This window comes from Rhinoderma darwinii, chromosome 2, assembly GCF_050947455.1.
Source record: "Rhinoderma darwinii isolate aRhiDar2 chromosome 2, aRhiDar2.hap1, whole genome shotgun sequence".
Taxonomy (NCBI): domain Eukaryota; kingdom Metazoa; phylum Chordata; class Amphibia; order Anura; family Rhinodermatidae; genus Rhinoderma; species Rhinoderma darwinii.
In genome coordinates, this window is record NC_134688.1 from 406,306,561 (window position 1) to 406,330,869 (window position 24,309).

General features: G+C 45.2%; 1 protein-coding gene across 2 annotated transcripts in view; it reads left to right on the forward strand.

Moving 5' to 3' along the window:
- LOC142743398 (tricarboxylate transport protein, mitochondrial-like) overlaps nt 1–24,309 on the forward strand; it is a 57,878-nt gene that overhangs the window by 26,733 nt on the left and 6,836 nt on the right. The window contains exons 1-7 of one of the 2 annotated variants that reach the window (XM_075854142.1): nt 2,526–2,818; nt 14,879–14,986; nt 18,490–18,589; nt 18,793–18,931; nt 20,988–21,072; nt 22,145–22,249; nt 24,074–24,189. In XM_075854142.1, the coding sequence (XP_075710257.1) occupies nt 2,656–2,818; nt 14,879–14,986; nt 18,490–18,589; nt 18,793–18,931; nt 20,988–21,072; nt 22,145–22,249; nt 24,074–24,189 (816 nt within the window). In that variant the 5' untranslated portion in view covers nt 2,526–2,655. Of the gene's footprint in view, nt 1–2,525; nt 2,819–14,878; nt 14,987–18,489; nt 18,590–18,792; nt 18,932–20,987; nt 21,073–22,144; nt 22,250–24,073; nt 24,190–24,309 lie in introns of those variants that run through there. The other variant, XM_075854143.1, reaches the window with a different exon arrangement.

A 24,309-nucleotide genomic window follows, 5' to 3' on the forward strand; every position in this document is an offset into this window, starting at 1 on the left:
GTGTCTTCAGCCTGCTCTCTATCCCCTGCTCCTCCGTTGCACTTTAGAGCTGATGCACTTTGCATTGACTGAATGGTGTCGGTGAGTAAACCAGTCTCCCTGAATGTTATCTGGGTGCTGGGAGACTCCTATTGATTGTTGTCAGGTTATCACAAGTCCCCTGCAGCCTCTACCTTAGTAGTTACGTAAACAAGCAACAAATCGTGACGAGCCATGTCTAGACGACTACATGGCTGCATTGTATTATCTATCAGCTAAGCAGATAGCAGTAATGCGCTCCAGACAGGCCATAATGGCTCAGTCTAGTGATATAATAACACGTGGTTCTCTATAGGCATCTCAAATTATATTTGTTAAAAAAATAAAAACAACAATTGTAGTATTTTTCAATCCAATGCAATGATCTGGCCCCTAATCGGGTTATTTTTACAACATACTGGGAAATTTTGTGATTATTTGTTCCCTCCCTATAAAGAACTGGACCCTTGCTGTCCTGGTGACCGGAGTCCAAAATAGTGCAGCCGCTGGCCTGAGAGCGGGAGATCCGTAGGCCTTATACGCGTAGCCGTATCATGGATTCGATAAAACAGCGCCCACAGACATCTATTGGCCCCTACTGTACAGTCATGTGCCTCCGATTTTATACACAGCACACCATCAGACTCAGTGCCTATGGATCCGTGGGGACTCCGTGAGCCCAGGGGTGGGATCCGGCCGGTTCGCCCGAACTGGTTGTTAAAATTACATCCGGTTCGCAGAACCGGGGTGAAGCAGGAAACGGGAACCGGTCCCCTGCACTCAATTGTATCCGCGTCCTTAGGACAGGATGCCTCGCCATTTGGCGCTTTAGCGATGATGCAGTCAGCGAAATGACATCATCGCGCCGCTGCGTAGTTCCGTTGGAGAAAGACTTGCGTGGGAACGGGCACAGGTTAGGCTTCGTTCACATCTGCATCAGGGCTCAGTTCATGGTTTCCGTTTGCATCACCATTGATTTCAATGGTGACGGATCCGGTGCAAATTGTTTCCATTGTGCAAGGGTACCGTCGTTTTGACAAGATCAATACCGTAGTCGACTGCGCTATTCATTCCGTTAAAACAACGGAGACCTTGCACAACGGAAACAAACTGAAACCATTGGCATCAGATCCGTCACCATTGAAATCAATGGTTATGGAAACGGAAACCTTTGGTTTCAGTTTGTGTCAGTCAGGGCTCCGTTCCGACGGAAACCTCAGACAGAACGTCGGAACGGAGCCCTGACGCAGATGTGAACGAATCCTTACAAGCTAAACCAAAACAATGCTTGTAAAACACATAGATAACTATGATGCTAGGGGCCCGGCTCCCTGCAGTCTGATTGGTCCGGGAAATACTGCCGACATACGGTCCGTATATCACGGACCGAAACTGCTCGTGTGAAATCGGCCTTAGACATAAGTGCCAAATTCATCATCCAGCATGAGCCACAGTAATAAATTTAGCGCGTCTAGTGTAATTCTAAAGGTCCTATTACACGGCCTGATATGGGCCGTGAAAACGAGCGCCAATCAACGAGAAAGCTGGTTGGCGCTCGTTTGTTCCTTTCACAAGTAGCATTGATTGGTTATGTATGGGGACGAGCTATCATTGCTGCGATCATTTGTCCCCATACATTTCCATCATGGTGGCGGCAGATAGCCCTGTTTACACATGGATATGTGCTGCAGACAACGACAATATTTAACGCTGCATAACCAGCAGATCAAACGGATTTTTGAGGCAAACGGCATGTTTATTTTTTTGCCTCACATTGATTACAATGGAGGTTCAGAAGCGGAAACCGATTCAAGATTGGGCATGACACTTTTATTTTCTGTGAGCGGAAAATATAAACGCCAAGGAAAAAAATGCATCTACCTCCCATTGTGATCAATGTAAAGAGATTTGGGGTGTTTTTTGGCGCTGATTCCCGCGTTTTCGCGTCAAAATTAGCAACAAAAATAGGTTGAACCTGTTATAAAGAATACTATGAATGGTTGCCCGCGTCTGCCACGAGGGGCACATATATTTCTTTGTGCAATCTTTATTATCTGTTGTATGTAGAACACACGTAAATATCTGCACATGTGTCCACCATTTCTAGGGTTATGGCGGGTTTAGCACTTGGTGACCACGCAATCCCATCAGCATCACCAGATGAGGTCAAGTCTATGAGGTGATGATACACAGCAGGCGATTCACTATCAATCACACAGCCCCTTTCATCTTCTCGTCTCGCCTTATCTGATACCAGCCAATCAGGAAATCGCCATAGTACTCGTCCAGCCAATCAGATGACAGAGCCCGCCCCTTTCCCTTCAGTCTACAATTTTTTACGTAGACGCAGAATTCTCTAACGAACCAATAAGCGTGTTCCGCCTACTGTTTTATTACTGAGCCGCGTGTCTATGAGCAGCTACCGTAGTATCTGTGGGGGGCGTGGTGTTTAGACTCATGATCTACTTAATATTCATAAGCTCCTCTTAGTGGGCGTGAATCTACCGCAATGAATCCCTGTTGTGAGGCGTAGTCAGCGTATGGAATATTAATGACGTGGGTGTGGCTACGCGCAGGGTCTTTACTCTTCGGTGGGCTCTCTACCTTTATTCTAGCACTTCTTCCTCCTCAGCTGCCATGTCTTCCATCTTGCAGCCGTTCATCGTCACCGAGGGAAGCTGCGAGTTATCGCGGGCGGCAGTGAATGGGAACAAGCGGGTGGTCCCCAGGTCCCTGGCTGCTGCTGCTCCAGGAGGAGGGCGAGGAAAAATCACACACCCTGGCAAAGCCATACTGGCTGGTGAGTAACCTTCCTTCAAGTCTTATGACTGTGAGGTCAATCTAGTCATGATCGTCTATGTATTCACCCTGTATGGCACATGATGCTCCGGTGTATGCACTGTCCCCACAGTCTCGGATCTTGTTATTTCATCTAAATATCACTTGTCCCTAAAATCAGGAACTTACTAGTAAATATTAGTCCATGGTTTGTCCCTTCTATTTAGCAATTTCTTTATTATTTTGGAAAAGTTAGGTGGAAATGTATATTGCTCCCATTACAGCTCCATCCTGCTTTCTCAGAATCCTGAAAGGCAATGCAGAAGAGGATGAATCTGATGTAAGTCAGATCTGTGAAAGCTGGGTGACATCTCCTATAGGATCTATAAAGGTGTCATCCAGCTTTTACAAAAACCGCTGAATAGAAATTTTAGCATTTGACATGAAGGAAAACTCATGGGGGAGATATGTCAAAACTGGTGCAAAGGAAAAGTGGAGTAGATGTCCATCGCAACCAACCAGGTCACTGCTTTCATTTTCCAAACGGCCTCTAAAAAATAAAAGCTGGAATTTGATTGGTTGCTATGGGTAACAGCTCCATTTTTCCTTTGCACCAGTTCTGATCAATCTCCCCAAATGATTGATAATTTAGGAAAGTAAATCAAGACCCGATGTGTCTGTGCATCGCGCTGACACATCATGTACCCCACAGAATGATCCTATCAAAACAACTGAATTCTGTATGTCCATGGGTGTGATGTAAAGAGATAGTTGCATATGTAAAGGGTACAAAATACCAAAATGTAAGCCTTTAAATTTGTCCCCATATGACAGATGAGTCCTGTGAATCCCTGTGTGCTCGCTGACTGATGTATGTGACATATAGTTATACTGCCGCAGGAATTTGTGTTGGGTGTAACACGTCTGACACAATGAGATTCATCCTGTTCTAGCGCTGAGGTGTCGGAGCCAGACTTGTCACGCAGATCACCCTCTTATGTCTTGGAGGCAGTGGGGGTGGGGTTGGATTGATCGCCACCTCCAGGCAAAACAAGTTTATTAGCCTCGCCTCTATGATGTAATTTTGTCCCCAAATCTGTTATACGTGTAACAGAACAAGATATAGCGCGCGTCACTTGCTCCATTTTTGTAACACTTTTTTTTTATGAACCGAGTCAAAGGGGGAGGTTTATCAGGACGTATGCAAGGGAAAAGTTAAACAGCTGACCATAGCAGCCAATCAGCTTCAAGATCACATTTTTGAGGCCGATCGCTGTGGTGCCTGAGATGAGCGCATCAATAAACTTTATTCGTAGTTTCTCATGGAATCCCTTTAAATAGCAATTCCACTACTGATGGCCCTTTTCATACCTTGTATAAGGTCACTATTGGTACTACAACCGACAATGTAGCCCGCAGCCGGCTGACTGGTCAGGTTGCCCGGTTCTAGTCCAATTTAGTAATAAAATGTTTACATCATCTAGGACATTTATCTTGTCCTTCAAACGTAAGCTCAAATGATCAAAACGTATACATTAACGCTAGATTCAGACGGACGTTGCGCATCTCGGACGTGAAAAACAGGCATTTTCACGTCCGAGGTGCATACGTTCCCTGCGCTGCGGGACGCAATGTCACGCATCCCCCATAGACTAGAGTCTATGGAGGAATGCGTGCAGCGTGAAAAAATAGAACATGTCCTGTTTTCTCACGGACCCTTCACACGTTCCGTTGAAACAATGGCCGTTTGAACGGCCACATTAAATAATATAAGTCCATGTGACGGCCGTTTAACACGTTTGTCTGAATAAGGCCTTAGGCGGGATTCACACGAACGGGTCGCGCCCGAGCCCGAGTGCCGGCCGGTAAAATCGGCCATTCTGCCCGGCCGGTTTGCATAAAGTTTTGCATCCGTGCCGGGCCGGGCAGATCCGGACAGTGACATCATCGGCAACTCCTGAAGGGGAATCCCCATGTGTTCGGGGATTCCGCTTCAGGAGTTTCCCCTGATGTCACTGCCCAGATATGGACAGACATCAAGCGCTCTGTCCAGGAGCGGAATCCCCGAAAACACGGGGATTCCGCTCCTTCAAGGAGCTAAAGTGCGGCTAGCACATAGCAGAGCAGGGAGATACCTCCCCGCTCTGCTATAGTGGCGTCGCTACAGTAGTAGCAGCCGCAGCAGCTGCTGCTACTAGCGGCGCCATCGAAGGTGTCGCCGGGCCAGGAAAACAAGCAGGGGACGGGAGCCAGCGCAGCGCTTCCTTCCACCTGCTGTACACCCCGGCCCTGCCACACCGTGTACAGCGATGCCATTCGTCAGAATGGCATCAACTCCTCCTCCTCACATGCACTCTGCGCTGTGAGGAGGAGGAGATAGAGCGCAAGCGCCGGGAAACTCGGCCATCACTCGGAACACGAGCCGGGCGGCCGGGTACCCGGGCGAAGATAGAGCATGTCCTATTTTTTGACGGCCGGATTTCCCGGCCGTCAAAAAATCGGTCGTGTGAATAGCCCCATTAGGGGTCTATTATTCCTAATGCAGCTGGGTGCCGGCCGATTTATGAACGGCCGGCACCCGGCCGGGAAACCCTGCCGTGTGAATGAGGCCTAAGGGTCAGTTCACATGTTGCGTAAATATTGAGGTTTTTTTCCGCAATAGAATTCGCTGCGGAAAATCCGCAGCAAAGTGGATGAGATGAAACAAATCTCATCCACACGCTTCGTAAATACTGAGCGGAAAAAAACGCTCAGAAATGTACCTGCGGTGCAGAATATTTTTCCGCAGCATGTCCATTGTATTTGTGTAAACGCTGCTTATTTTAAGGTAAAACCTGCAACAAATATCAGTTGTTCGCAGCGATTCCGCCACAAAAAGCGCAAAATCTCATTCTTACCCAGAAGCCTGTGTTCCTTCTTCCAGCGCGGCCTCCTGGGATGACGCTTCATCCCATGTGACCGCTGCAGCCAATCACAGGCTGTAGAAGCGGTCACATGGGATGAAACGTCGTCCCAAGAGGTCGGCCTGGATGACGTGAGAGGGCCGGCCTCTAGGGCGGATATGCTGCGTGCTTTTACGCAGCGTATTCCTCCCCTTGTGAACTCAGCCAAGGGTGTACTCACACAGGGCGGATACGCCGCGTATAATGTGACCGCTGCAGCGGTCACATGGGATGAAACGTCATCCTAGGAGGCCTGTCAGAGGGACGCGTCGCAATCACTACGGGTATGTATGAAACTTTTTTTCTTTTCTCCGTGCAGTTTTCCGCACCAGACATTCCGGCCGACAAACTGCACCACAATTTGGGGCGATTTTTCGGCCAGAATTGCCTGCGGTGTCCAGGGCGGATACGCTGTTTACTTTTACGTGGCATATCTGCCCTGCGTGAACAGCTATAGGGTCATTATACTGTGTGTGTGGGGGGCACTAATGGGTTATTATGTTGCGTGGGGGCAGTTATAGGGGCATTATACTGTGCGGGGGCAACTTTACAGGCATTATACTGTGTAGGGAGGCACCATAGGGGCATTGTATTGTTTGGGGGCAGCTATAGGGGCATTAAACTGTGTGGCAGGCCCACCGGGTTGGGGCCCACTCAAATGTGTTTCACCCTCCTGTTCTAAACCCCTAGCTATGCCTCTGTTGGGCACGAATGGTTGGGTCACATGACGCACCATCATCAGCAGGATACCTTGAGACCACCCCATCCCCCACCCCCACAATTGTCGCTGGTTTCGATGTTGCAGGGACTTCGTTTTCGAATGGAGCTAAGTACCGGCATCTAACTACGAATGATGTTGACGTACATCAGACGAAATGGGGCTAAGTACGGTAGTGGGGAGTTCCAAACAAAAGTCTCGGCCAAAAGTGGGTCCCGGTTTCGAAAGTTTGGGAACCACTGATCCAGGAGGTAAGAAATTTCTTGAACTGACTTGTTGCCACGGTGGCATCCTATTACTGCGCCACGCTGGAATTCAGTGATCTCTTTACAACTACCCATTCTTTCACAAATGTTTGTACGGCAGACTACATGGCGAGGTGCTGGATGTTATACACACGTTGCAATGGGACTGAATGAAACACCTGAATTAAGTGATTAAGAGGTGTGTCCCATATGGTGTATATTAGAAAAACTAGAAGGAAGCCTCACCCTAGTAATTTCAATATGACGTGGGTGCCAGCGTATCCGACCTTGATCCAGTGTCCAAGTCACACAAAATAGAAGAAAAGATCGCAGCGATCCAGGAATTTGAATACATATGATGTGATTTATTCTCCCATGTAGATAAATACAACGTTTCATCCTTTTCAAAGGTACTTTCTCGATTCCTGGAGTTCTGTGATATTTTCTTCTAATATATATTTTATATTATGTGTTTTGCTCTTTAAATTTCATGTGTAGGAATCCCCCTCCACCCCCCCCCCCCCGTATTATTTTAACCCCCTCCTTGAAGAACTGAGGCACTTTTGATCGTAGTAATTTTTTTCTTTTTGGAACACTGTATTCAGTGTTTTTATTATTTTACGTCTACGTAGTTAGGGCCCATGCACACAAACGTATTTTTTCCTCCCGTAAATACGGGTACTTTGTGACACGTATTCGACCCGTATGCCACCAGTATTTACGGACCCGTCTTTTCTGCACTAATTGGCAGCCCCCTCTCTCTCGATCAGTGCTGGATAGAGAGAAGGGGCAGCCCTTTCGGTCAGAGTTTCCCCAGCGTCTTGGTGACGCGTCCCTCTTTTGACATCCAGTCCGACCTCCCTGGATGAAGCGGCAGTCCATGTGACCGCTGAAGCCTGTGATTGGCTGCAGCGGTCACATGGGATGAAACGTCATACCGGGAGGCCAAACTGGAGGAAAAAGCAGGGAGTTTTGGGTAAGTTAAATTTTAATACGATTAACTCCAGTGGTAGTCACTGTCCCGGGTGCTGAAAGAGTTACTGCCGATCAGTTAACTTTTTAAACACCCTGGACAGTGAGTATCCCCTGACGTCGCCTAGCAACGCTCCCGTAATTACGGGTGCACACACGTAGCCACCCGTAATTACGGGAGCCCCATAGACGGCTATGGGCCTGCCCGTGCCGTAATTATGTTCCATATTTTTCAACCTTCCCGTAAGCAAACCGGAATGTACCCGTGGCCAATAGAAGTCTATGGGCCCGTAATTACGGGCGTTTTTACGTTCGTGTGCATGGGGCCTTAATTGAGGTTTTCATTTTTTGCAAGACTTGGTGTAGATCTTTTAGGTTTCATTTTGGGGTACATATAAGTTAGCATTTAGTTTCCTATAATGGCAAACACATGAAAAAATGGTATAGAATGGAATTAATAATGGTAAATTGTAATTATTCATTATTTAAAAAAAATGTTTAGGTCACTTAGGAATATAGGAAGGTTCCCTTCCGTGACATAGGTGTATGAGAAGGGGTTAAAAACCAAATAGGAATGAAAGAATACATTTATTTTTTTTTCATGGCTCAACAGTTTTATTGACGTCAGGTGAATTTAGACTGATTTTTTTTTGCTATAAATCTGAAGGTTGTCATTGTATTTCATGGATAACAAGCACGCTGCGTCATCCATACATAATTCATTTACTGACTGCGCATCAATATCGTTGACATTCAGCCTTAAAAAAAAAATAATGTTTTTTTTTTTCTTGCCGTAAACAAATAACGGATGTCATATCTGGGCAGCTTCTCTGCCAGCCTGAAAACATGGACCTTGAGGTATCTGAAAGAGATTGTAATTTTCCTTATATATTCTGGGACAAGATTAAATTCATTAGAGCAAAGGCACTTAGACATTATTGACTGGGTTTTAGTTGAGGTTTGCTTTAGCCATTGATTACTTTGCTTTTAGCTTGCTCCTTTTAAATGTGCAAAATGTATTTACTTAATTTTATATACCATTAGATATTAGTAGTTTTTACATTATCCATTGTATATTATATATAATAATGTTCAGAAGGCTTCTGTATATTGCACCTCTTTACAGAGGACTCACATTGGTCCTGTCCCTATCAGGTGTACTTGCAAGTGCCAGTGTAAAGCTGGGTTCACACGACCAGGTTACGTCCATAAAGGACGGAACGTATTTCGGCCGCAAGTCCCGGACCGAACACAGTGCAGGGAGCCGGGCTCCTAGCATCATAGTGATGTATGACGCTAGGAGTCCCTGCCTCGCTGCAGGACAACTGTCCCGTACTATAATCATGTTTTCTATGGGGGTTTTGGAAAGTGCCGAGCAAGCGCTCTGCCATAATGTGCAAAATGGGAATACCCCTTTAATTAAAGTTTATATTTGGATGTGAAGTGGAGCCAAGATCTCGCAGACACGGATAAACGTACAGACTCAATACGGGTCTACAAGTCAATGTTGAGAATAAAGGAAGTTCAGAGGGGTATATGAGCAACCCATTTTGGGAGTGTTAGGCCCTGTTCACACAGTTTTTTTGTTTTTTTTGCAGGCAGAAAATTCTGCCTGGAAAATTCCGCTCCAGATTTTTTTAAGTGGTTTTGCACCACAGGCGTTTTTTGACGCAAATTTTGCAGTGTTGTTTTGTCCCGTGTTTTTTTTTTTTTTTTACCTCTTTAACACGTCAAAAAACGACACGGCCGTTTGCAGCGTTTTTTCCTGTCTCCCATTGATTTCAATGGGGTTTTTAAGGCGGAAAACGCTTCAAGATTGGGCATGTCGCTTATTTTTTCCGCGAGCATTTTTTCCGCTCGCAGGAAACAAAACGCCTCCACCTCCCATTGAAATCAATTGGAGACAATTTCGGCCATTTTTTGCAGTGGTTTCCGCAGCAGAAACAGTGTAAAATAAACTCTGTGTGAACAAGATCTTACAGTGGGTGATTTCTGCTCTGAATCCTGCAGAATTGTAAATGTTGCTTCGGATTATAATACAGGCTGTAACTCGGGAACAGTACAAAAGGAGTAATATATCAAAGGGGAGAGAATAGACATGGACCGCACATCCACTGTATACTATGATCAATTGCGGCTAGGCAAAATATTTAAATATGAACGAGAGGTTCTTTGTAACATTTTGATCAAATTGTATGCAAGCCCACTTGCCACTTCACGGCGACCTCTAAAAGTGGGTCCCTACTCTAGCGGTTGCAGCACCGCATGGCGGCTACCGCCACCGCAGCACCGCTCCTGCAGAGGGAGCAACCCAGGGGCCCAAAAGCACCCATGCCATCAGACCGTGCCAAGATCTCTCGAGAACACGCTGTGTCTGTGCACTGCCAGAAGCTGAGTGTTAACGAAGAGAAGTGGATGATGCTGATTCGTCAGCATCATACACTTCTAGTCACAACGCCCAGCTAGTAAAACAAGTAAAAACGCCCAGATGTACACACACAATACACGCCCACTTGTACTTTTACTTTAAACACGCCCAGTTGTACTTAAGAAAGCCTCATTTGCATAAATATAAAAATGGTCATAACTTGGCCAAAAATGTTCGTTTTTGAAAAAAACAAACGTTACTCTTATCTACATTGCAGCGCCGATCTGCTGCAACAGGAGATAGGGGTTACAAAATCTGGTGACAGAGCCTCCTTTAAATTTGTTGCCACACACAGCCCTTTGTAGGTAATGCCACCCAGCCCCCTGGTAGGTAATGCCACCCAGCCCCATGGTAGGTAATGCCACCCTGCCCCCTGTATGTAATGCCACCAAATCCCCTGTAGGTAATGCCACCCTGCCCCCTGCAGGCGATGCCACCCTGCCACCTATAGGCGATGCCACCCTGCCCCCTGTAGGCGATTTGGACCCGATTTGCATCAGTTTTTTTCCCTGACTGTTTTTTAATCGGATGAATTTCATTTAAATTTGTTGCCACACACAGCCCTTTGTAGGTAATGCCACCCAGCCCCCTGTTTGTAATGCCACCCAGCCTCCTGTTGGTAATGCCACCCAGCCCCCTGTAGGTATTGCCACCCAGCCCCCTGCAGGTGATGCCACCAAAGCCCCCTGCAGGTGATGCCACCAAAGCCCCCTGCAGGTGATGCCACCAAAGCCCCCTGCAGGTGATGCCACCAAAGCCCCCTGCAGGTGATGCCACCAAAGCCCCCTGCAGGTGATGCCACCAAAGCCCCCTGCAGGTGATGCCACCAAAGCCCCCTGCAGGTGATGCCACCAAAGCCCCCTGTAGGCGATGCCACCAAAGCCCCCTGTAGGCGATGCCACCAAAGCCCCCTGTAGGCGATGCCACCAAAGCCCCCTGTAGGCGATGCCACCAAAGCCCCCTGTAGGCGATGCCACCAAAGCCCCCTGTAGGCGATGCCACCAAAGCCCCCTGTAGGCGATGCCACCAAAGCCTCCTGTAGGCGATGCCACCCAGCCCCCTGTATGTAATGTCACCAAATCCCCTGTAGGTGATGCCACCCTGCCCCCTGCAGGTGATGCCACCCTGCCCCCTGCAGGCGATGCCCCCTGTAGGTTGCAACCATACCCCCCTCTTCCAGGAGAAGTCACTGACTTCAATGTCCATATATGGACAGTATAGTCACAGACTTCTCCTGGAGAGGAATTCCCTGCCACAGGTCGGGAATGCCGCTTCAGGAGTGAGTGATGTCACTGTGTCCATATATGGACAGTGTAGTCACGCACTTCTCCTGTAGCGGAATCCCCAATCCCCGGCCGGGGATTGGGGATTCCGACTCCTACAGGGAGCAAAAAAAGACCCTCCTCCTCTTCCTCACATGCACTCTGCACTAGGAGGAGGAGGAGAGAGAGAGTGCGCGAGCGACGGTAGACCCGCCCATCACTCAGGACACATTCCGGTGATGGCCGTGTATTACCCGGCCCCATAGACTTCTATGGGGGCCGGGCACCCGGCCGAAAATAGGGCATGTCCCGGCCCGTCAAAAAATCGGTCGTGTGAATAGCCCTATTAGGGGTCTATTGTTCCTAATGCGTCCGGATGACGGCCGATTTATGAACGGCCGTCACCCGGCCGGGAAACCCTGTCTTGTGAATTCCGCCTTATCCCCGACCCTGTGACCGGGAATTCCTCTCCAGGATAAGTCAGTGACTACACTGTCCATATGTAAAGGATCTGCCAGACACAGCTTCTGTGTCGACGCCCGTGGTTAATCAGTCTGCATCTGCTCCTAGGTCTGATAGTGACTCGATCTGCTACCACTCAGGCTGGTAGGCTGAGGAGTGGGAGAACCTATCACAGCCTGGCCAGACGGTTCTAGCTCCCGCCCTCGGTCTATGTATACCTTCATTTGCTTCTTGTGTTTGCCTGTGATTCTCTCTTGTTTCCTGGCTCTGCTGTTGCAGCTATTACTATTGACCTCCGCTTCATATTGATCCTGGCTTTACTGACTACGCTCCTGCTCTGCGTTTGGTACCTCGTACACTCCTGGTTTGACTCGGCTCGTACACTACTCTTGTTGCTCACGGTGTTGCCGTGGGCAACTGACCCTTTTCCCTTAGCTTCTGTGTTCCCTTGTCTGTTTGTCTGTCGGGCACATATTGAGCGTAGGGACCGTTGCCCAGTTGTACGCCGTCGCCTATGACGGGTCGTGCAAGTAGGCAGGGACTGAGTGGCGGGTAGATTAGGGCTCACCTGTCTGTCTCCCTACCCCGTTTAGTACACCATATATGGACATTGAAATCAGTGACTTCTCCTGGAAGGGGGGGGGGGGTGCAACCAACCGGGGGCTGGGTGGCATCACCTGCCGGGGGCTGGGTGGCATCACCTGCAGGGGGCTGGGTGGCAATGCATACATATAGGGGGCTGGGTGGCATTACCTGCCGGGGGCTGGGTGGCATTATCTGCCGGGGGCTGGGTGGCATTATCTACAGAGGGCTGTGTGTGGCAACAAATTTAAATGAAATTCATCCGATTTTAAAACGGACAGGGAAAAAAACGGATGCAAAACGGGTCAAAATCGGCCGTTAAAAACGGCAACACGGCCCGGAACGGAAGCAAAACGGCCAGGAAAAACGGCCCAAAACTGAAGTTTTTATCGGCCGACACTCGGACCCTGTCGTGTGAATAAGGCCCTTAATGTTACATGGCCTAAACGTGCTAGTATGGCCAGTATCGTCTCTGGACTTGTCTCCCATTTAGCACATCTGATACATCATTGGTCGGAAATTGCAAAGGGAGCTGCCAGTAGCCAATCTTGATGATTTGTGTGCCCAAGTGCATTCAGCGTGGCATAACATTCATGACAACCATTAATAACCTCATTGATAGCATGTCAAGGCGTGTAAGTGTGTGTATTTCTGCGCATGGTGCTCATACTCTATACTGAATTAATCTTGTTGTTTGGAATACGCCATATTTTTATCATTAACATGTCTGTCGATCCTGTGAATTCCACAATTCCAAAACTTTTCCTTCTTGGTGTTGCAATTTCAATGTTGAGGAGTGTATGAGAAAACTGGGTAACCCCATTGGAACAATCAAGCTGTGTCAATATTTGAACCTTGGACCTCAGTGCTGTGGGACTGTATTGCCAACCACTGTGCAGTTGTTCTGCAGTCTGTTTGCCCTCGTTCCAGTATGAGGTTCATATCACTATAAGTTCGGGCTGAGCAATTGACAGTCGTTCTCTTGCGCAGTTTTGGTTTTTTAAATTTCTTTTCCCAGTTTACACTGTGTCTGCATATTTAGGACGCAGAATCCAATGGTAGAGCAGGGAGCCGTAAGTTCCCTGCTCTACCATTCACTATGTATTGCCAGACGTGAGGCAGTGACGTCATCTGTGTGGAGGGCAGCAATGGGGGCATTATACTGTGTGGAGGTAGTAATAGGGGCATTATACTGTGTGGGGGCAGTGTCAGGGGGTACATTATATACAGTATTGTACAGCAGACTCAGGGGATAAATATGAATTCAGTGGCCTAGAATCCAAATAGGGGGTGTGGCATACAAAAAGGGGTGGGGCCTAAATCTGTCATTAATCGTAATCGAGGTTACCCGTTAAATGAATCGTGATTTAGGTCATAATCGCCCAGCCTTACTATAAGTGCACACATATTAAGAATTTTTTTTCTAGGGCATTTGCTTAAACCCAGCTGTTTACTGCTGTCATGAATGAGCGGTGATTACACATGATCAGCGGTGATGTCCATACGTCCTATGGCTTTTTATCATTCAGCTTCTTAAGAAAACAAATTTGGACCACAACAGCCAGCTGCAACAATAACTGTGACTAGATACAGTAATGACATGTGGCAGGACATGCCAGTGTAAATCAGTACCAGCTGTCATGTAATCCTGTAAAAAACAAATATCAATTACACACTGCAGTCTTCCATTCATGTTTACAGTCGTATTTTCAGTGCCTATCACAAAAAACGTGGGTGATGCCATTTTTAATTCACTGGTACAGGCTCTGCAGGAACAGCACTTGGCTATCCAGCTTCCAGCTCTGCCAGTCCATTCATGTGATGTGTGAATATCTGTATGTGCCATAGAAAATACTGGAGAGTGACCATTCATGCTAGGCAGCTCTCCTAGGTAAACCGGGCACTTTGGAACTTTAGAATGGCATATCCTCTCCATATCAAGCTGTTATTGATCAGATCTAAGTTTATAACTTTGATGTGATCGATAACGGGTGGATCCTGCGTGTCAGACACGCTGAACCCATCAGTCCTGATGACCTGACGGATTTAGCTCATGGCACACGGTACAGCTGCTCTGTATACAGGATACAAAGTAGCTGTAACTGAAAAAGTAAAAATAATTATTTCATAAAAGTAAAAATAACTTTTAATAAAATGTAATTAAAAAGCCTTTAAATCTTTAAGGTGTTAAAACCCCTTTAAGGTTCTTTAACCCAATCACACTATTTTCATCCACTGAGGGCTCTAATAAGGCATATTGAATTGTATGTTTTGTGATTATATTATTATGTTCTGTTATACTGTACTATTTTATACTCTATTTAGGTGTTCACATTGAGCCCTTTGTTCATATGGCCATTGCTATTTACATGTTAATTAAGTTGTCTTATCCACAATTATATATACTAGTATATATGACATTGTCAAAAAAGATGTTGTTACTGATCTAAAACTTGATTTGTGTCTGTCAGGTGGAATTGCTGGGGGTATTGAAATCTGCATCACCTTCCCGACAGAATATGTCAAGACCCAACTTCAACTGGATGAAAGGGCCAATCCTCCTCGGTATCGGGGAATAGGTAAGGATCTATTAAAATGACTTTTTCCCCCCTGCTTTGCATTGCTCCATCCTGCGGCCTTGGTCAATTTATAAAAATGAATTTTATGTGGTTGTCTACTACTTTTAGGCCACGCCTCCTTTTTGCATGTCACGCCATTGAATTAATATAGATCCCCCTAAGCCTGCTGTATACTACTGTATATAAATGTACCCCCTGACACTGCCCCCACACAGTATAATGTCCCTATAGCTGCCTCCACACAGTATAATGCCCCAATAGTGCATAATAAAATGCATACTCCCCTAACCCCATTCCAACGACAAGTGAAGGAGATTTCTCTGCTCCTCTGGTCTGTATGGCTCGGCGTATATTTTCAGACTCCGCTGGACTTATGGTATATACTGGCGTTTCAGGAATCCTATTGGTGCATGGTGTCCTCAATGCCCACCCCATTTACTTCTTGTTTAGCCTCAATACCCACGTGCCACGGCAAGCGGACCGTGCCAGTCTGAATGATATATACACGGATGATGGGGGTTATATATACAGGGATGATGGCGAGCTGGATGATGGGGGGTCCCTGTATATAACCCTCATCATTCCTGTATATAACTCCCATCATTCCTGTATACAGGGATGATGGGGGTTATATACACATGAATGATGGCTGCTATATACAGGGATGATGGGGGTAATATACGGGGACCCCCATAGTCCTTGTATATTACTACATCATCCCTGTATATAACCCCTTATCATCCCTGTATAACTCCCATCATGCCTGTATACTCGGTTGCTGGGGTTATATACAGGAATAATGACTGCTACATACAGGGATGATGGGGTAATATACAGGGACGATGGGGTAATATACAGGGACGATGGGTGTCCCTGTATATTACCCCCATCATCCCTGTATATAACCCTCATCATTCGTGTATATACAATTGGGGCAGGCACGGAGGCTAGACATCGTGGATCAATAAGATGACTAAAATGACTGTATATGGCAGAAATCCAGCAGACTCTGAAAATATTCGTACTGAGCTCAGCGCAGACAGGTGCAAGGCAGTGACATTATCGCGCCTGTCTGCGCTGTGCTGTGAGCTGCCAGCGTTATACAGTGAATAGTAGAGCAGGGAACTGACCCCACCCCCCGCTCTGTCGGATTCAACTGTATCTGTGTCCTGAGGCTGCAGATACAGTTGACACCGGAAAAAAAACGAAGAAAATACTAAATGCATAAGATGACATCGGTTATATTCGCTGAATTTCGGTTTTGTTTCTTTTCCAATGAATTGCCCACCCATTTACAAAGTTTATTATCTACGCTTGAACTCATTAATTTCTGCAGGCAACGGGCCGTAGAAATGATCCGCAAAATATAGAACATGTCCTATTCTTGTCCGCAATTGCGGCACGGACTCCAACTCTAGACCGCTGCGGAAGTGCATCCGTATTTGCGGACAGTACAAACCCTTACGGTTGTGTGCATGAGGCCTTCCATACATACACACTTTTTTTTATACTTAAAGTGTAGCTAAATGTTCAACAAACTTCTGACATATAAGTTTGTATTGGTGGGGGTCCGAGTACGGGGACCCCCACCAATCGCTAGAATGAAGCAGCTGAAGTGTTCGTGTGAGCGCTCAGCTGCTTCGTTTCGGATCGGCAATAAATGTATCGGTGTACGGGCTCATAGGCTTTCTATTGCGTCCGTACACCGATACATTTATTTCCGGAAAAAGCCAAACAGACACGAAGCAGCTGAGCGCTCACACGAACGCTTCAGCTGCTTCGTTTTAGCGATTGGTGGGGGGTCTCAGTGCTCGGACCCCCACCAATCCAAACTTGTGACTATGACATGTCAGAAGTTTGTCGAACGTTTAGCTACACTTTAATGTACGTACTGTATGTGTTTCACATCAATATATCAGACTGTATGGTGACCCTTTTAAGCTCGCATACCTCCAGCTCTTAATTCGATCTTCTACGCAGAGACACTGTTGGTGTCATGATAAAACCGGTAATGTAAAAAACACAGAAAACCAACGCTTAAGATAAAAGTTTTTTTTAAGCTTTAACTTTAATGTCATATGTCTACATGATATTACATTATCTGTTAGGGCATAATAATAATATCTTAATAGTGCCAAGATATTCAGCACTTTACAATTCAGAGGGTACGTGTGCAGACAAAATCAGTCATTACGCAGTAACAACTTTTATTAAATTAACAATTTAAACGAGTTGTGGGGGTCCTGCCCGCAAGAGCTCACAATCTATGAGAATACCTAAAAGTATGCCCTAATGGGGGCTAACACTGGACTGCTCTGGGAACCTTTGTTTTATACCGACAGCCTGGTGCTGTCAGCTACAGCGATCGCAATGTCGGTCGCTGGCAATGTGGGGTCAAAGGGAGCCCCCTCCCTTTGTCAGCAGTGTGATCTGTATTGATCGATGTGCAGAAAGAGTTAAGCGTCCAGGATCAGAGTTTTTGCTGATCCAGACCATTAATGCTAGAGGGCGGCTGTCAGACATAGCCATCTTCCAGCGGGTGATCACGTAGACATAGCTCATGTGCCCCGTGCCATCATTATCACGCACATATACATGTGAATGCTGGAAGGGTCTCCCTTCCAGTGACGTACATTTATGTGATAACGCGGGAAGCGGTTAAAATTTGTAGCAGACGAGAACCTCAAGTCTATGGCAACCAGCACACTGCCCCCCCCTCCCCCGATAAGAGGGATCAAACCGCTTGGATTTCAGCCAGCCCGATCCTGTTGTTTTCCCCAGATAAGCAGCACCAGAGGCGTCTTGGGCTGCTTATCTCTGCTCCCGTCATAGAATTATGTGCCTTTTTGGCCAAACTAACAGACTTGTTGGTGAGTCAGGGGAGAAAGCTGGCGGCTGAACGATTGGTGCACATCATGCCATGTCTATCGCCAGCTTTCGTCATTGTAAACATTGCAGGAACACAGCAGATTATAAACAAAATTGAGCAAGAAAATGAACACCAGTACAGCGCAGGGGATAATAAATCGCATGAATCTCTCCACACTGAACATGCTTCAAATAACACCTGTGACGAATATTTGCGACGCTATTATTTTGCGTGGATATAAATACAACCTATCACTATAAAGGGGCTATACATCACATCTGTGTATTTATCCGGATATACCTGGGTACACTCTTCTGTGTTACCTATAAGAGAAGCGTTTTGTTTTTGATCATGCATTTGGCAGTAATGTGCTTCCCATGATATAACGCCTTTTAGAGGGGCTTTCCCCCAATTAGAAATGCCATAAATCCACTAATCTTGAGAATGGGGGTTCCCTGACGTCCATTCCCGTTGAAGTGGCACATGGTCACATACAGGAGATAAGGAACAGCCGTTCTCTGGATCGGTGGGATAAATCTATATGCCATAAATGTCTCCGATGAGAAAACCCTTTCAAGCGTCTGATATGGAATAAATCTACAGCTTCTCTGTGACCTCTTGTCTCTCACCACAGGGCACTGTGTCACGCTCACTGTACAGAATCATGGCGTCAGAGGTTTATATCGAGGTCTTAGCTCATTGCTCTATGGATCCATCCCTAAGTCTGCAGTGAGGTAAGGGGTCAGTAATACACTCCAAATAGACTACAATCTTGTACCTCTCATCCGCTCCCCTCATGCGACGATGTCCCGATCTTTATAAAAAGGCTAATTTATTCAAAAATATTTTTCTAGTACTTGACCAGCGTAATGAGGGGCATAACTAGGAGGAAACGCAGGTTGTAATTCATGCTTCTTCCATGACGTATTATTTTCAGATTCGGCACATTTGAGTTCCTCAGTAACTTTGCTAGGAGTTCCTCAGGGAAATTGGATGGAAAGTCCAGTTTGTTATGCGGCTTAGGAGCTGGTGTTGCAGAGGCTATTCTGATCGTATGTCCAATGGAAACTATCAAGGTATGTGTTTTTATTTACTGCGTGCGTCACAGTGCTTCCATATCCAAATAATAATGCTTTACATGTACCCGTGAATTCCTGCTCTTTTGGTGCGCACTGTATTCCACTTTGATTGTGCTCCAGAGCTGCGCTTCCTACTGTAATCAAGGGCAGGCATTAAGTAACCATAATCATCGAGTCACCTATCAGTTTACACATACACTCTCCTTGAGTCTTGTATATTTTACTCCCATAGTCTCATCCAGGTGCTCTCTGTGCCTACTTGGATTAGTACATAAGGGGAAGGAACCCCCACACTGCTGTAGGAACACCCAAATAACAAGCCCACATGCATTTTGGGAGTTAGTTATATATGTGATGGGGTATATGGAGTAATATTACCTGTTGCCTTCCATTTGTCCCGCTCTGCTGTGGAGCCGCTGTTTTAAGAACCCCCCTATGTTGTCTCAAAATGGCTGCAGCACTTCTCAGACTGAGTCTAAGACACCCCTCTGTTCATGGATTGGACAGAACTACTCATGTGAGCAGCTCTGGCCAATCCGAGAACAGTGGGAGTGTCAGCCTCGTAGTCTAAGAAGCGCAGCAACCATTTTGGGACTGCACAGAGGGGTTCCTAAAACGGCAGATGAACAGCAGAGGGGCAAAACTGGAGGGCATCTGATATTATTACTTCATATACCCTATCATATTTAAAATGTTGTCACAGTACCGGAGTGTCACTAAGATATAGGTGTTACCAGCAGCCCACTACAATTGCTTTCTGTGTGGACTTTCTCCCTTTTGACACTCCTTTTTTTTTTTTTGTACTTTTGTGTCATTTTGTTTTGTTTTTAACGTGTGTGTTTTATTTGCTCATTTATTTTGGTCGCTTTACAAATTCTTCTTTGGTGTTTATTTAGCGCTCTGTGTAGACCCCCTACACCTCAGGGCAGCCTCTTTGTTGTTTATTTTCTTATATTGTACATTAAAGGGGTTGGATGAAATTAGAAAAAGGGGATCGACTTATTTATTTTTTTTCCCCAAAAACAGTCACACTATTGTTCATGGGCTGTATCTCGTATTGCCGCTTAGCCCCATTCAAGCAAATATGAGTTGCAATACCAGACACCGTCTAGCGAGAAGAATCGCACATACAGCACCCAGAACATAAGTCTGTATCCCAACCATTCATTTAAAGCGTATTTCCAATTATACAGACATTAGTTAGAAAAACAGTGCAGGAGTGTGCACAATAATCATTTTTGCTAAATTACTTGTATTAGCGATTTATTCTTGTGTAAATTCTGTGCTGTCGGTGGGTCATCGTTCTGCATTAGGAGACCGAGCATACAGCTCTGTAGGATCACGTTACAATCTATAGTGCTGGAGGGCCTTCTGGAGACGAGCAGGACGTTCTGTCTTCTATGGAGTTATGAGCCGCCGGCAGTCCGCGCTACTCTTGTAAGAAAAGTCGCTATTGCAAGTTATTTAGAAAAACTATTATTGGGCACACTCCTGCACTATAATTTTCTAAATGTCTGCATAATTGGAAATACGCCTTAAAGAGCCACGTAACATAAAAACATGCTGCATTATGAAGAAGCTATTGAGACTATAGGCCGTTGTAAGGATCAGATCTGATGAAAAGTGATGTAAACATGCATAGATAGTGAAAACTTTTTATCATTCTCCTACATTTTAATCACTTCCTCTACACCAAATAGATTTTCGGACAATAGAAACTTCGAAGTGCAAAATAAAATTCCATTGAAATCCATGGGATTCAATGTGGCATCCACTTCCATATATTTTTTTTTTTGTGGTTACCTAAATTGTATGGAAATAATAATAGTAAATAAAAACCCCATAATTGTCTTGAGGATTGCGCCTTATAAGCAGGATGTTCTAACCCTACATTTTATGGAAAATGTTTTTGGGTGAGAATTGTGCAGTTTACCTCAGAAAATGACATCTAAATACATATTGGTTTCCTCGGACCACTAGGGTGAGCATTGAACTTTGTATATAACCGCAGATCATTGTTATTTAACTTGAAATGTTTCCTCGGCAATGACAGGTGAAGTTCATCCATGACCAGGCTTCCTCTGCACCCCGGTATCGTGGCTTCTTTCATGGAGTGCGGGAAATTATCAGAGCGCAAGGTGGGTCCAAGTTCCTGCCATTTCCATTACTTGAAAACACAATCTCTGTTTTGAAGTACTAAAAATATCGTAAGTACAAATGGAAAAGTCTTAAAACTACATTATTCGTAATAATCCTTAGAGCATACCTAACTTTTCAGAATCAGAATAAGCTGTCATATGTGTGTACATGCGGAATAACACTGTTTCTGGTCAATTTATGACTTGTATATGGTAGTTTTCCCTGAGCTAGGGGGTGGAGCCTAACTGCTATCATGTCTTCTATACACTGCACACATAGGAGAGCAGAATGTTCTCTTCTCTATCTCTTTGTAGCACACACATAGAAGCTGCAGCAGCACTGAGATCGTCATACAGCAGTAATGAGCAGTGTAGCCGTGAATCCAGCACTGGGGTGAGATATAACACTTAATAGTAGCTGCCGCAGCCTCTATGTGTGTCTCTCTGACTCTCTATAAGGCATCATGCATACGACCATTACTGTTTTGAAGACTGCGAAACACAGATCCTAGGTTTCTTCCGTGTGCTGTTCGTTTTTTTTTGTTTTTTTTAAGACCCATACGCTAGAATGGGTGAGTTGGACCGCAAATACAGACCGGAATAGGAGCTCTTCTATAATTTGCAGAATGGACACACTGATCCGCAAAAAAACAAAACGGATGTGTGCATGGCCCTATAGAAATGAATGGTTCAGAATGCTATGCGCCCAAAAAAAATGGATAGGACACGGAAGTAAGCAACGGTTGTGTGCATGAGCCCTTACTCTCCTCCCCTGTACTTCTATGGGCAGCCTGATCTCTCAGTGAGCTCATAATCCATCTAGTCTCTCAAGACCAATTTTAGCCTTGAATTGAGAGTGATGAGGAGGCAGGGGGAGGGGGAGAAGTGCCTGACAACTGGAGAAAGAGGCATTTTCTCTTCTAAGTTATAATACAAAGTTTCTTCTATTCGCTTGTACTTGCAATTTGTTGAAAAGTTAGTGACCATTAATTCTCAATGGAATTTTTCTGTATTTTTTGTATTCTATAACATACATTGATTGTAAATATTAATGTATCTTTATCTCCCTCAGGGCTCCGTGGGACGTATCAAGGATTGACCCCCACCATTTTAAAGCAGGGCTCCAACCAGGCAATCCGGTTCTACGTCATGACCTCCCTACGTAACTGGTACTTGGGTGAGTGGGATCTCCGTTACAGATTTAGTTTAGATAAATATTGTATACAATGTACTGTGCTTATTAGCCACATAGCATGACTAGGATTTGAACTAAAACCAGATGGGTAAAATATTGGGTGAAAGCTATTTGATGACAGGAGACTGCTGAAAATGGATGAGGTATGTTAGATATTTTTGGCATTTACATGGAGGTTTATGGGGTTGGAGGGCAAGTGACAAATGACTGGTTGTCAAACTAAAACCGGTTAGAGAATCTTACATCTTGCCAAAAATTCTTTAAGTAAATTAGCGTACGCGGTGTCATTTGCTGTGTTCACATCTGCGTTTGGAAACTCCATTGGCAATTCTGTCAGATTTACACGCAGCGCTATTCCTGACATCAAAACGATGTAAAGCAGGATGAAACCCTGACAGACCCTATTATAAGTCAGTGGGTTTCTTTGATATTTGCCTGTTTTTATAATTTTCTTGTGAAAAAACTCTCTTTTGACCAAGCCACAATAATTGGCCTCCATGGATAGATTCAGTTTGACTGGTCCACTATTGATACAATCCCATATAATCATGTTTCCATGTTCCGATTGTCTGGGATGAAGTACATATTCTCTGTAGAAAGTGCGTTTTTGGATGCATCATGGTCTTGATCCATTGTCCTGATAAAGCATGATGAAGTGATTGTAGCTTATTGTCCTTTGGATGGACTAGTGGCTTCTGTTGTAATGCATCACATTCGTTCTTGCATGTCGTCAGTGACTCTCTATGGTGCGGATTTGTCCTAGGCAAATGCATCCTAGATTGTCAAGATAATCCAGAGCAGAAATCCACAGTTGAAACTCGGCCGGGCCGAGTGTGCGTGTTTATGGGGGAGTCTTGAGAAATAACTACCAGCTGAATGAGCGTTCGGCCATCAGTTCTTTAATGTGTAATGCCACCCTAATGCATAACTGTACCACAGAACTTCCACTAATAATCAGAATAGTTGGTCTATGTGAACGCTTCTTCTGCTATAGTCTTATTCCCATTTCAGGGAATAAGACTATAGGGAGATCGTGCAAGATGAAAATATCATGCAAAAAGAGCACACAAGCTTTATTTAGTTCAAAATTCATAAAAAGATAATAAAATTAGAGACCTATAGACAACCAAAGAACAAGTGGGTGAATCAGGATTGAGTAGTTCGATGGCATATAAATACATGCAAAAAATTATATATAAAAATAGATATATCTTTCATACATATATCTGCCAGAGGTTACCAAAGTACAAAAGTGCAAGTGTATATATAAACATTACCAGACTTGTAAAAGACATGGGACACTATAAAATGCTCATAGATCACATTATATTACAGAATGTATGTAAAAATAGAAGCCACAATTAGATATAAATGTTTAAACCTGTATGACACAGTGCATATCACCCACCACACCTGACGCACGTTTCGCCAACGGCTTCGTCTGGGATGGTTGATTCAAAAACCCCTGGCTTACATAGCCAAAGTAACCAGTCCTGGAGCAGTACTGATAAATGGTGGGACCTGGATATATCTACCTCCGGCAGATGCGTGCTAGGTATTTCTTAGGTCTGGCGTGCGGAGACACCAGCCCATGCTCCCTTGGACGTTATTATCAATCAGTTTTTATATTCTGAGTCTTTTAGTAGTGAAGGGAACCACATTGACCGATACATCAAGTAGTGCCCGGCCGGTCGTCCATTATCAGATGTAATAAACACCTTTTTTTTTTTTTTCTTTTTTGCTTTTCTTCAATAAGGATGTCCTCCTTTTTCAAAATATTGTATGTACCTACTGTTCTGATTTCAGGTGATGATCCCCAAAGACAGATTCATCCTATTCTCACAGGAGTATTTGGTGCCGTTGCTGGGGCTGCGAGTGTCTTTGGTAATACACCTCTCGATGTTATCAAGACCAGGATGCAGGTAATGTGTTTATTTTCAGTGCAGATTTATTTGAATACTATGTAAAATTATAACGGTATTGGGCAGTTTCCAAGGGCTATAGATATGACATGTAGCTCCACCGAATGGCATTGATCTTGT